The sequence below is a fragment of the Petaurus breviceps genome, unplaced genomic scaffold (genome assembly GCF_028583685.1).
Source record: "Petaurus breviceps papuanus isolate PSGF00001 unplaced genomic scaffold, PetGlider_PUasm1.0 90977, whole genome shotgun sequence".
NCBI classification, from domain to species: domain Eukaryota; kingdom Metazoa; phylum Chordata; class Mammalia; order Diprotodontia; family Petauridae; genus Petaurus; species Petaurus breviceps.
Genome location: NW_027187391.1, coordinates 6480856 through 6494410, shown reverse-complemented (window position 1 = coordinate 6494410; position 13555 = coordinate 6480856). Strand labels below are relative to the sequence as shown.

The following is a 13555-nucleotide window of genomic DNA, read 5'->3' as shown; positions in this document are numbered from 1 at the left end:
GTTCCTTATGATTCCTTTTCCCTGTTTACCTTCTCATGCTTCTCTTGCTTCTTGTATCTGAATGTCAAATTTTCTATTCAACTCTGGTTTTTTTCAGCAAGAATGCTTGAAAGTCCTCTATTCCACTGAATGACCAAATTTTCCCTTGAAACATGATACTCAGTTTTGCTGGGTAGGTGACTCTTGGTTTTAGTCCCAGCTCCCTTGACCTCTGGAATATCACATTCCAAGCCCTTCGATCCCTCAGTGTAGAAGCTGCCAGATCCTGGGTTATTCTGATTGTGTTTCCACAATATTCAAATTGTTTCTTCCTGGCTGCTTGTAATATTCTCTCCTTAATCTGGGAATTCCGGAACCTGGCTATAATATTCCTAGGAGTTTTCTTTTTGGGATCTTTTTCAGGAGGTGATTGGTGGATTCTTTCAACCTCTATTTTGCCCTCTGGTACTAAAACATCAGGGCAGTTTTCTTTGAGAACTTCCTGGAGGATGCTTTCTAGGTTCTTACTTTGGTCATGGCTTTCAGGTAGTCCAATAATTTTTAAGTTATCTCTCCTGGATCTATTTTCCAGGTCAGTGGTTAAAGTCATTAGCTTCCATTTGCTCCAATCTAATTCTGAAGCAATAATTCTCCTCAGTGAGCTTTTGAGATTCTTTTTCCATCTGGCAAATTCGACTTTTTAAGGCATTCTTCTCCTCATTGCCTTTTTGAGCCTCCTTTTCCATTTGAGTCAGACGTCTGTTTCTTAAGGTATTATTTTCCTCAGTCAGGCTGTTGACTCTCATTTCACAATTTTCTTGCATTGTTCTCATTTCTCTTCCCAATTTTTCCTCCACTTCTCTTATCTGCTTCTTAAGGTCCTCTATGGCCTGTAACCAGCTTGTATTTTCCTTTGAAGCTTTTGGTGCAGGAGTTCTGACGTCACTGTTTTCCTCCTGTTCCATGCTTTGCTCCTTTTTGTCCCCAAAATAGGAGTGTAATGTTGGAATCTTCTGTCTGCTTTGTTTCCTTTGCCTGCTCATTTTGCTACTCAATTACTTGACTTTTGGGCTTTTTGCCACAGTAGGACTCTGCCACCAGACAGGGGAGCTTTAGTCCCAACAGCTGGGGTTTTCTCAGCTGCCAGAGGTATTAGATGGGTGCCCTCTCTGAGGTCTTCACATGCTCTGACAAGCTGGACACCCACCCCAGAACCTCCACCCTAGACTGCAATCCAGATCCAAGCAGGTTAAAGCAAGAGTGATTACCCCTCAGACTGGTGCTTGGTCCCCCTACATTCTGCAGGCCAGGAGCTGAAGCCGCCATATGGAGCTGGCTGGCTGTGCCTGGCGTCTCAGCGGCTTTTCTCCCCGGGGGTAAAAGCCACGCACTCCCAATTACTGGGTCCCAAAGTCCAGATTGCACTGACCTCTCACTTTGTCCTTCCCATCTATGTGTTGATAAATCTGGAAACGGCCACAGCTGCTGCTGATCTGAAGTCCCTCTGGCCAGGGGCTAGGGGCTAAAGCCTAGGTATGGGGCTGGGCTCGGCTCCCAGAGCGCTGTGCTGGATTCCTGCTGGCCTGCCAGGCTGTCCTCAACAGGAGGTTAGCTTCTCTGTGTCATTTTGTGGGTTCTGCAACTACAAAGTTTGTTTAGAGTCCCCTTTTTTACATGGATCGGGGAGGGTGGAAGCCAGAGCCACAGAAGGTCGTGCTTCTACTGTGCCATCTTGGCCCCGCCCCGCAAATCACTTTTTAAAAGTTTTATTTTCTAGTGATTTTCCCAGAAATTATGGCTCTTTAATGGGATGTAATGTTTAACTTGCTACATATTTTTTCTCTATGCCTTACTTCTCCATTTGTGACATATATAGTCATTACTAACTAAATTATAGACCGAGACTATTTTTTATAACTACCCTACTGAAAAAGAGTTGGAAGAATGTCTTCAAATATAGTTGGCTCTAAACTACTCAATTACTGATTATCCAATGTATGGATTACTCTTTTTAATTAATTATTTTCTTCTCTTTCTCATTCTGACCATTATACTTTAGCCCTGTCTATAACTCAGAGGTATTTTGTGCCTTAAGACAGAAAGGCAAAATAAAAACTGAAATTCAAGTTAGTCAATTTTGGCATATTAGTATTATAGCCAATTTTGGTGGAAAAGGAGTAACTGCATAAGATATGTGACCAGAGGGGCGGCCAGGTAGCACAGCGAGTAAGAGCACCGGCTCCAGTGTTGAGAACACCTGGAGATAGAATCCCGGGCTCAGACACTTAGCACCCACCCAGAAACACCTGGCCGTGTAACCTTGAGCAAGTTACTTAACCCCAATTGCTTAGGGGCGGCCAGGTGGCTCAGCGAGTAAGAGCACCGGCTCCAGTGTTGGGATGACCTGGATCAAATCCAGGCTCAGATACTCAGCACCACACCCAGAAATAATAACTGGCCGTGTAACCTTGAGTAAGTTACTTAACCCCAATTGCTTAAAAAAAAAAAAAAAGATATGTGACCAGAAAAAATCGAATTTTTGTCCCAAATAATGCAGGATTTCAATTATGTTATTTTACCTATCTCTACCTTTTAAATCATTAACTGAAGAGTTGGTTATATGATAAAATATGACTTCTCTTTTTAGGAATCAGAGAAGTTATAATAATAGCATATCTACTTTCTTTTATTTGATAAGAAATGATGAAAGCAAATTTAGGAAATAATAATAGCTTACCTTTACATACCATAATTAAAAGTTATTTTCATATATATTATTGCATTTCATTCTAATAATCCTGTAAAAGAGGAAGAGCAAAGATTAATATTCCTATTTTCAGATGAGAAACCTGAGGGTAAGAAGTGAAATGCCTTGCAAATGATTAGAAAAGAGCAGAACATCAAAGGGTTTTTTTTTCTAGGGCACTGGAAGGTAAGGGAGAAATCTTTATAGGAAAACAGAGGAGATAAGATAATTGTTGATTTAAACATACTATCAATGTAAAAATCATAGTCATTTCACACATACTACACTATTTCTTGATTTTCTATGTCACTGAGGAAATTGTTGAGTTACTTACAATTTAATATTTTTTATTATTAACAATTTAATAATTAAATGATAGAGAAATGAACTAAAATTTTCTGACTTGTGGGTCCATTGTCTTATTTTACACATTAATGCTGCTATCTGTTTACAGATTTCTTTTATACTATGCTCCTGCATCAATTAATATAGAACTGGTTACAAAGAATAGATCCATAAAATATCCACTGAATTGAATGTTAAGGGCCAGGAGGATATAACAAAATAATCCCAGATCATAGATTTTACAGCTGGAAAAGATTTCCCATCACCTAGTTCAACCCCTTAATTTTAGAGATAATGAAATCAGAACCCAGAACATTTAAGTAGCTTCTGGTGTCACACAAAGAGTAAGGAGTCAAGTCAAGGATTTGAATCTCATTCTTCTCATTCCAAATTCAGTATTCTTTCTTCTGTTCCAATACCAAATCCTTCCCTCTTTCTCCTATTACATGTTGCCTAAGAAGAAGTTAGTTGAGGGGTGGCCAGGTAGCACAGCAAGTAAGACCACTGGCCCCAGTGTCGGGATGACCTGGGGATCAAATCCAGGCTCAGACACTTAGCACCCACCCAGAAACACCTGGCCGTGTAACCTTGAGCAATTTACTTAACCCAGATTGCTTTTAAAAAAAAAAGTTAGTTGAAGGCATGAAGTCTTTGATTTGCAAAACATTCTTGTTTATACCTCTCAATTGATACAATTTCATGCTGCCTTTTAATATTTATCTTTCCTTTTTCATCTTATCTCCTTAGAAATGCAATCTATTTGAAGACAACTGAACAATATACAGACAGTTCACAATTTGAGAGTTTAGAACTCATTTAAATTGGAAAATGTTGTAAATTATTGATAGTTACCAAAGACATATTGCAACAATCTAAATTATGCCAATAATAGTAACAGCCTTGTTCTATCCCTTGGGAATAGAAGACCATGTGGTGTAAAAAGGAAGAAAAGTGGGAGTGGGGTGGAGGACAAGGGATTCTCTGTATTTCTTGGGCATGGACCAACTCTAGGTAGTTTTGAAAAGGAAAAATTTATTTTTGTCACCCACCTAGTTCTCTTTCTGCAACTATCTCCCATTTCTTACTGTCTTCTTCCTCTCTAAACACCTACTGCTACTCATAATTTTGAAACTTAAAGTACTATCCTTCCTTTGTCTGGGGTATATAAATGAATCAATATTGTTTACTATAATAATTAGTATTCATCTACTACTTTAAGGTTTGCAAAGCATTTTACAAACATCACCTCATTTTATCTTTACGGCAACCATAGGAGGTAGGTGTTACTTTTATTATTTTATCCATTTTACAGATGAGGAAACTAAGGAAGAAGTTAAGAAGCCCAGAGTTTGAGGCTAGATTTCAACTCAGGTCTTCCTGGCTCTAGGTTCAGCATTCTATCCATGGTACCACCTACCTCCTTATATGCTATGGAATATATGTGCATACACATTTTTATACATAGCTATATGAATAAGCAAGTCTTTTTTTTTTTTTTTAGGATCTTTGTGTATAGGAAGTTTATTCCCCATTCTGCAATCAGGGTTAAGTAACTTGCTCAAGGTTACACGGCCAGTCATTTCTGGGTGTGGTGCTGAGTGTCTGAACCCGGGATTTGATCTCCAGGTCGTCCCAACACTGGAGGCGGTGCTCTTACTCATTGTGCTACCTGGCCGCCCCTATTCCCCATTCTTAATAGCATTTAAGTGAGCGTTTCACATATAGATTTCCAAGGAGGGAGCAGGAGTGGAAAGAAAAACCTCCATGATGGTTAAGTTATCTCAGTTACATCTTTGAAGGAATTTTGCATTATTTTAACAAGCATTTGTTAAATGCTTGCTGACTTGACTTTATGGTATATGAGTAATAGACACTATTATGAAGAGCCCCTAAGATGGAGTTTTACTCTACCAAATCTAATTTTTTTCAATCACAAATAAACATTAAACACAGTAGATTCTTAAATTCTCCACAAATTTTAATCCTAACTATAAATCTTCATGCTGCTATAGAGTATCATTTATTGTCCTTTCTATTGCTTTCTTATATCTACATCAGGGATTCCCTCAATGCATATGTAGAACATTCTCATTAAAATTTCTAGAGCTAGGCATTTAGTTCAGTAGTCATTAACACATTTGTAATCAATCTTTTTAATAGTAAGACATTTCCCCCAAAATCTTTGGACTTCTATTTCAAACACCTTAGCAACTAACACCCTCTATCTAAACTGTGTCACTTCCAGGCCAAACTTCCTCTGTATATGCTAAGCCTTAGCCCAGCTACTTTTCTGATCTTGTTTTCCTTAGGACTATTTCTACTTCCTAATGCAGCACACTGGGAACCATGATGTTAGATTCCAAGTGTGGTGGCTCTACTGCCATTGGTGGATAAAAGAATTTGTTATAGACATATTTCTAGATCTTTTCCTAATATATTTATAATCTGAAGAGTTTCATGCAATGTAACTAAGTAAAAAGTGGATTTAGGCCATAATGAGGTAGGTTTAGGGGTGGGTGGGGAAGTAGTAATTATGGAAGGAAAACAAAACACTAAGGAAACAAGCTGACTTTCTTTATGTGTGCCCTTGCCCCACGATGCTCAACTCCTAAAATTCTGCTTTCTACAGCTTATTTCTTCCCCTATTTCTGAACTCAAAATCCTCCAAAAACCCTAAGTTTTCCACAATGTATAGAGGTTAGAGAGCAGTGAGCTTTTTTTATGTAAGGGAAGTTTATAAGTACAGTGTTGATACTATACTTCTGTAAACTAATGAAATGTTCTGCACATAGTGGGCACTCCATGAATTATTTGTTGAATAGAATATTTGTTGAAAGGAGAAAAGAATGAAGGAATGAATAAACAGTCTCAATTCAGATTCTGTAGCTCTACATAAAAAGCTTCACATTGTTTCACCTACTACATTATGTATTCCATTTTCCTTCACAGACACCTTATAAAACACCATACGGTACACTGAACCTAATACTGAAGAGAGACACTGATACATGTCCTTGATTTTTATTGCTAATGCAATTGTAACATAATGTGCTATCACACTGGAACATATCAGTTTAAGAATCTGATGGCTGAAAGTTATTGCTATGAAATTCATTTTTTCTCTTCCATTACAGCATAACAAATGACAACAGAAGAAAGCCTAGAGACTTGGGGTGGTGTACCAACTAACACTGCCAACATTAGTAGTTAAATGCTGAGTATGTGCCATTTTGTATCATCTGCCTTTAACTCACTTTCATGGATCTAAGAATAAAAAAACTGAACAAATATGAGTTATCAGGGCAAGAACTTATAAAAAATATTCCACTAGAAGTTATCTCTGAGCAGCCAGGTGGCACCATGGATAAAGTGCCAGGCCTGGAGTCAGGAAGACTCATCTTCTTGAGTTCAAATCTGACCTTAGACATTTACTAGTTATGTGACCCTAGGCAAGTCACTTAACCCTGTTTGCCTCAGTTTTGTAAAATGAGCTAGAGAAGGAAATGGCAAACCACTCCAGCATCTTTGCCAAGAAAATCCCAAATGGAGTCACAAAGAGTCTGACACAACTGAAACAACTCAGCAACAACAAAGAGATGATCTCAAAGCTAATCTGAAACACAAATATGATTACCATCCTTTCTCTAGCAAAGATGAGAAAAGCATTAAATAATAATATTTTTAATTTTATAGCAGTTTAAAGTTTACAGATTTCTTTCTTTAAAACAACTCTATGAAATGGGTAGTGAAAGTATTGTTATTTGTATTTTACAAAAAATTAAACTGAGGCTCAAAGAGCTGGGACCCCCATCTTCTATCTCAAGGTTGGTGTTCTTCCTGTCCTCCTGAGGAAATCAATTTTATTGTAGAAGTTATAAACCAAAATATAAAAACAGGAACATCAGTATAGAGTCAGACAACTTCGGTTCACATTTTGCCTGTCACTACCTGTGACTTCAGGTAAGTCAATTAACCTCTCTGGGACTCAGTTTCCTCTTTTGTAAAATGAGGGGATGGACTAAATGGCCTCTTCAAGTCCCCTCCAAGTTTAAATCTATGAGTACTTTGTAAAGCTTTGAGAGTCATATAAGTGATTATTGATAAATAGCTCCTTTTTTTTCCCCTTAAATTTATTGCATTCATAGAATGCAAGACAAATATACCAGTCACACTATTGCTGCCCATGAGCAGCAGAGAGAACTATGAACTGTGGTTTGGCAACAAACCAGGAGCTGCAAGCAGTTTCTGGGTTAAGGCGTTAAAGGCCAAAAGGCTTGGAAGAAGGACCCCCTTTCTCCCTCTCTTCACCACCACCACTTTCAGTGTACCAGGAGCCTCTGTGGGGAAGACAGCATATAAGGTAATGATATACACACCTAGGGAAGCTAAAAAGCCAGTTTCTTCTGGTTGGTTTCAGAATCTAAACTAAGTCAAACAAAAGTAAACAAATGTAAATTAAAGGGTTTGTCTATGTATGAGCATCAGAGGGGTCACTATGAGAGAAAGGAAAAGAAAAACTATATTCCTTTTGGATGGCACTGCTTTAACAACTTCCTACTTGAAACTTCCAAACTCTACATGCCTATGGGGCATTATTAGCCCTGGCCGTGTATCAGTCAGTCAAATGATAAACATTTATTAAGCAAACAGAATGTGCCAGGCACTGAGCGAAGTGTGGGGACACAAAGAAAACCAAAAGGCAGTCCTCACCCTCAAGGACTTCACAACTGCCTTCATTCGGTGTTGGTGCCAACTATGCCCCGTGTACAATTTTTCTTAACTTTTTTTTTTCATTTTATGCAAGCATAAGGAAATGTCAGAACCACAGTCTTCCAAATGAACACATAATTGCAAGACCTTTCTCATAGAAACAGCAAATCAAAGCTGGGAGCAAAACATTTTACAACAAGAACTTTTAACATGGGAGTAGATACACTGAATTTTGTTCTTAGAGTGAACTTTTCAGGAAAATCTATTTCCTAATCAAGGAATGCTTGCACCTCATAATGCCTAAAGGTTTCCAGAAGCCACATAAATGTAAACACTGTAATAACAACTCTTTTTATTCTTCATTCATTAACTATACTCCTTAGCAGAAGGGATAAAGGATGCAATCTTTTGTACAGTCGTGTTCAACTACACAAACAACTCCTCCCCTTTCCTGGGCTCTTTACAATGACTTTGTTATGTTTTATAAGTCAAGTGTGCAGTATTTGTTTGATTCCAAATGAAATGAACACATAGCAGTCAGGCAGAATCTCTTTCTCCCTAGACACATAACAAACCTCTTGCAAAAATTCTAAAATATAATTTTAAATAATTTTCACCATTAACTCAAGAGCTATTTTTAAAAGAAAAGACTGACAGCAACTTTCTGGAAGGAAAAATATTCAGAACTTTGCCAATTACATCTTATTGCTTCCACATCATTGCTGCATACACTCATTTAACATTTTTGCTACAAAGGTTACAACCCAGCCATTACTGAAACCACTGTGGTTTATTCCTAAATTGGAAAAAGCAGAAATTCACATCCTGCTTCTTGTCAGGAAAGAAAAATGCAAATGTTATTCCATTGTCTGTCCTTTATTATAAGGCACTTTGGAATTAGGCTTTTAATTTTAAGCTCTCTTCTCATTTATTGACCACAGTTGACTAGCCAAGTATGAAACAGAACTGACAACTTTAAAGTACACAATTAGTCCCTTGTGGGTATTATTAAATATTAAAATCACAGTTAATTGAAAATGGGCTAATACTTTAATACCTGTTCAGTCTTTTTAAGAAGCTCTCCCTGCTCCCATCCCCCAAACCCCAATGACACAAACATATAGAAATGAATGAAGCAAAGTTTGTTTCCTCACATTTATTCATTTTGTGTCTCCAAGAGAATGAGAGAGCAGGTTACTGAAAGGTCCTGACAAGGGAGAAAGCCACCATGGAAAGAATGCGATAAGCAAAGGAACACAGTCATGCGGAATGCCTGAACTAGGCTCCTTTGTCAGAGTGACACAGTGCTCCCAGACCATGCAGAGCCTTACACAGAAAGGAGAGACCATTTTAGAACTTAGGCATTCAGTCCCCACCAAAAAGTACTTAACCACAGTTGAATGAAATCTCTGAAATTCTAAACAAAAAAAATGGGAATGTTTATTAATATTGAATTATATTCCACATTTCTAGGTAAAAGATTATCATTTTTCTACACATTAAAAAAGATAGCATATGGTCTAATCCAGGAAAAAGAGTGCAGGACTGGCACCAGGAAAAGAATTTGATTCCAGTCCCTTGATTCCAGTTTCCTACTGACCAAGAGACCTTAGGCCAAGTCCCTTTACCACTCTGCAGCTAATTTTCCTCAATTCAAGATACTATCACCTGTTTAATTTTTGTCTGGAAGGATTGTAATAAGAACTGATGAGACTGTACATAACTCACTGAATATCTCCTTATAAGGAAGACGCCATAATTGTACAAGGTAAGCTATGACTGCTGTGAATTTTCATAATGCACTATTCCAGGAAAAAGCTTTACTTTCCAATGCCAATACTTATAAGACTCAAATAAAATTGTGGTTGTACTGTACTATTTAATATTCCACAAATGTAGATTTGGTGGGGAAAGCTAAAGATGAAGGGGGAGGGACAATTATTTTTTTCCTTAGGATGACAAGAGGTCAAGCTTTTTGAGAAAAAATAATTTCTATACATGTAAGGAAATGCCACTGCAAACCATCTTAAGAGATGCATAAGACAAAATTATAAAGTCAAATTATTGTCATAAACAAAAGAACTCTAAATAACAAAGCCAAAAAATAAAGTGGTCACCTTTTCTGTGCTGAGTTCTGTAGATCCAATTTTCATCATCATCTTCTACCTGCTGCCCACATATTGAGAGTTCTCCATCACTACGAAACAACCTCTTTGTCTGCCTGGACAAGGAGGAGAAATTTATCCAGCTTACAGCACGTGAGAGAGAACCTGAGTTTGACTTGAGTCTGAAGGAACCTGAAGCACACTCCTTTTTCATCTTCTTTTACATCAGAATTTACTGTACACAAAAATCAGCCTAGACAAAAAGCTCTCTTTCAAAAAGTTCCTCCTGGTCCTTTAACAAAGTGCTGTCCTCACCTTCCGGCTACTTAAGCAACATTCCGGGCAAAATCCAAAAGGGTTGTTACTTCTGACCATTCGTTTAAAAGAATGAGAGGAGGGAGTGGGAGGCAGAGTCTGAAAGGGGTATCCAGAAATTCAAGTCAAGAGTAACAACGTATTTGAACTAGTCACACTTCTTTGGTACTTGATCACTGAGTTGATATAATCTTCCCAAGTCCTTTTCCTCTGGGATGTTTTGTCCACAGCCAAATATAACAGAAGAAAAGAAAAACAGTCAAAATGCAGCAGGATCTTGGTTTCAGAAAAACTTGTTAGGACTTTGTGCAGTATAGCACCAAAGCACACCCATTTGCTCCTTGTGCACCTAGCCTCCAAGACTGTAATCTTACTCCTCTCCCAGGCATCTTTCTCCCACAGGGACTGAAATCCAGCCTGCAGTTGCATAAGGAAGTAACTCCTCCTTGCCCTGGGGAATAAAGACTCAGTTTTAACTTAGGGTCCCAGTTTGCCGATCTCCCACAAAGGCAATACTTCTCCCACCCAAACAGGTTACTGGACAAAAATCAAAGTGCTCCGTTCCTTCACTCCGATACAACTCAATCATGAACCCTCCCACTTGTTCTCTCTCTCCTTTTCCTCCTTCCTCTTCATGAAAAGCTGGGGATCTACAGAAGGACTCCACAAACAATAAAACAGGCTGCGTGGCTATTGCTTGGATTACAGAGTAAGCAATGGAGTGAAATACGATAGGCTCTCTCACGTACTAAAGGCACCGCATTGGAGGTTGAAATCTCCGCCTTTCCACAGCCAATATCTCAGTGGCAAAGCAAACTTCCGAACTCCTCGAGGAGGGCTGGGGACAATGCAAGTGTCTCTGGAAACTACTAATTCCTAAAGGAGTAAATAAGAAGTGAGTGGACTTCTAATCAGACTTCAGGGAATATTTTTGATGTACAGGATTTTTAGATGTAATTTTAATAACTTTTTTTAATTAAAATAATTTTAATTTTAATTACAGAGAATTATGGGTTTATAATTTTTATAAACAAATATAGTCCAGGGATGTGTGACCCCTTTAGCTGTCATAGCATCACCTGAATGCATAAATCCAAGGGGCTATATTTCTACCTAGGCTAATAACAAAGCTATTAGACCACTCATGGCAGTGAGGAGGCAAAGGCGCTATCCTGTCTAGCTAACACTCCCTACCACTAAGCAGACAGGGTGCAAAAAAGAGAACATAGACCATCAACATTCTCCCATCCCTTAAATATGGGGTAAGATAAAAAAGGCAGTGGTATTTAGAACCCTGAATTACTTCTCCACTTATTCCAACCTCCAGCCACCCAAAGTTCTGCCCCAGAATTAACAAGAGGTGTGTTAGGATAGCAACCCAGAACTACATCATTCAGTTCAATCATTCATCCCAGCCAAGTGGGGCAACATTTGTGAAAGCAGAACTGACCTGTGGCAGTGATGAGTCCATGGTCAACACACAATCATTAAAAAGAGATATGAGAATATACCTCTATCCCTTATTTGAAGACTTGGGAGACAGTGGATCTAGAACATATATATAGGATTGAATTTATGTGTTGACTAGCTTTGCTGAAGTACTTTCTCTCCCTCTCTTTTTAATCCTGGTTATAATGGATGACTCTCTGTGGGATTAGGGATGGATATACTGGGCAATGAAGGTGATGCAAAAAAAATCAATAAAAATTTAAAAAGAAAAAATGAGGATCATGGCCTGAATGTTCTTTTTGCCATTAGAGCCAACAGCACCTTTCATATGCAGGCCCAGGTCAATGTCCCCTTTGCATATTGAGCTTTTGAGTAGTAACATAGATTGTCCTCAGGGGAACACTAAAAAACAGTAAAGAGCCCAGTCTTAGTTGTTTTCTTTGCACATTGCTAATGAAAACAAAAGAGTAAAATGAAAGTAGATATAAAAGAAAAATGCAGGTGAAAATGTCAGTAGGTAAATAATGTTCCAAGAATAGGGATTTGTATCATACACCTACTCCAGTTCTGTGAGATTGTAAACAAAAACTCTTCAGTCTACCTAGAAAATCAATGTTGGAAAGTCCCTCGGGTAGCTATTCCCACTAAGCAAGACTCTAAGAGATTGCTAGCTGGAAAATGATTTTGAGATAAAATAGCACATAACAGCTTCATTTTAGTATTTTTAAGCAACAAAATGACCCAGGTCATAGAATCACAAGCTCATAGAAAGTTAAAAGTGGGAGGGATATTAGAAATCAATAATCTTGTACAGAAGTTCTTGAACATTTTTGTATATGCAGTCTGGTGAAACCTATTTCTCAGAATATTGTTTTTAAGTTGCATAAGATAAAATACATAGGAATACAAAGTAAACCAGTTACATTGGAGAAAATATGTAATTTTTTCTATCCAAGTTCATTGACTCCCTGAAATCTATCAATGGAAGTAAGAAGGGAGGCATGTTAAGAATCCCTGATCTAATATAACCTCCTCATTTTACAGTTACAGAGAAGGAAGTGACTTAAGGGTCACACAGCAAAAGAAAGAGAATCCAAGTATCCTGACTCTTACTTACCGTGTTTCCCCGATAATAAGACCTATCCCAAAAATAAGCCTTCCCCTTACTGTGTAAGATTCCTCTAAAATAAGCCCTCCCCCGAAAATAAGCCCTATTGAGATTGCTACTGTAGTGAAAGTGATCCCCTGCGCTACATGCTACATTATGGTACCCTCTGTATGCACCGTCCCTCCCCCCCCCCCGGGGTGAAACGCACACCGCGCTCTGAGCTGCATCCAATCAGAGCTGCAGCAGTGAGTGCGTCATCCTGTTCTTCCCCAGTGATTTGCTTATTGAATAAAGGTACATTTTTTTGTTCACATTTACCTGTTTATTAAAATTGCTGTCAATGTTCATTAAAATAAGCCCTCCCCTGAAAATAAGCCCTCTGGTGTTTTTCTGTCCAAAAAAATTAATAAGACAGTGTCTTATTATCGGGGAAACACGGTAGGAAACCAGAACTCTTTCTAAGAATAACAAAATGCTAGAATCACATACAAAAGGTGCTTTTTTTTTAAAGTAATAACTAATGACACTAATATATAAATATGTAAAAATATTGTCTTTTATTATTACACAAAAAAATTGGACTGATCCACTTTAAATAGACTTTGTTTTTTTCCACTTGTGTGTATGTGATTTTTCTTGATAGAATAAAAAAGTTCTTGAGGACAAGAGCCTTGTCTTTTTTGTTTTAGCAGTTTCCAAGTGCCCAGCAGAGTGATTTAATCATAGTAATAATGATAAATTATGGTTATACAATAATTATAATTTATAATTATATAATAATTATAATTTATAATTATA

General features: G+C 37.9%; 1 protein-coding gene across 4 annotated transcripts in view; it reads right to left on the bottom strand.

The window, feature by feature from the left end:
* The window catches only part of NHSL1 (NHS like 1), a 294193-nt gene that overhangs the window by 162109 nt on the left and 118529 nt on the right, over window positions 1-13555 (bottom strand). The window contains exon 1 of one of the 4 annotated variants that reach the window (XM_069077257.1): window positions 9898-12512. The exons of 2 other annotated variants lie outside the window; for them this stretch is intronic. In XM_069077257.1, coding sequence (XP_068933358.1) covers window positions 9898-10099 — 202 coding nt within the window. In that variant the 5' untranslated portion in view covers window positions 10100-12512. Of the gene's footprint in view, window positions 1-9897; window positions 12513-13555 lie in introns of those variants that run through there. One more of the 4 variants, XM_069077260.1, reaches the window with a different exon arrangement.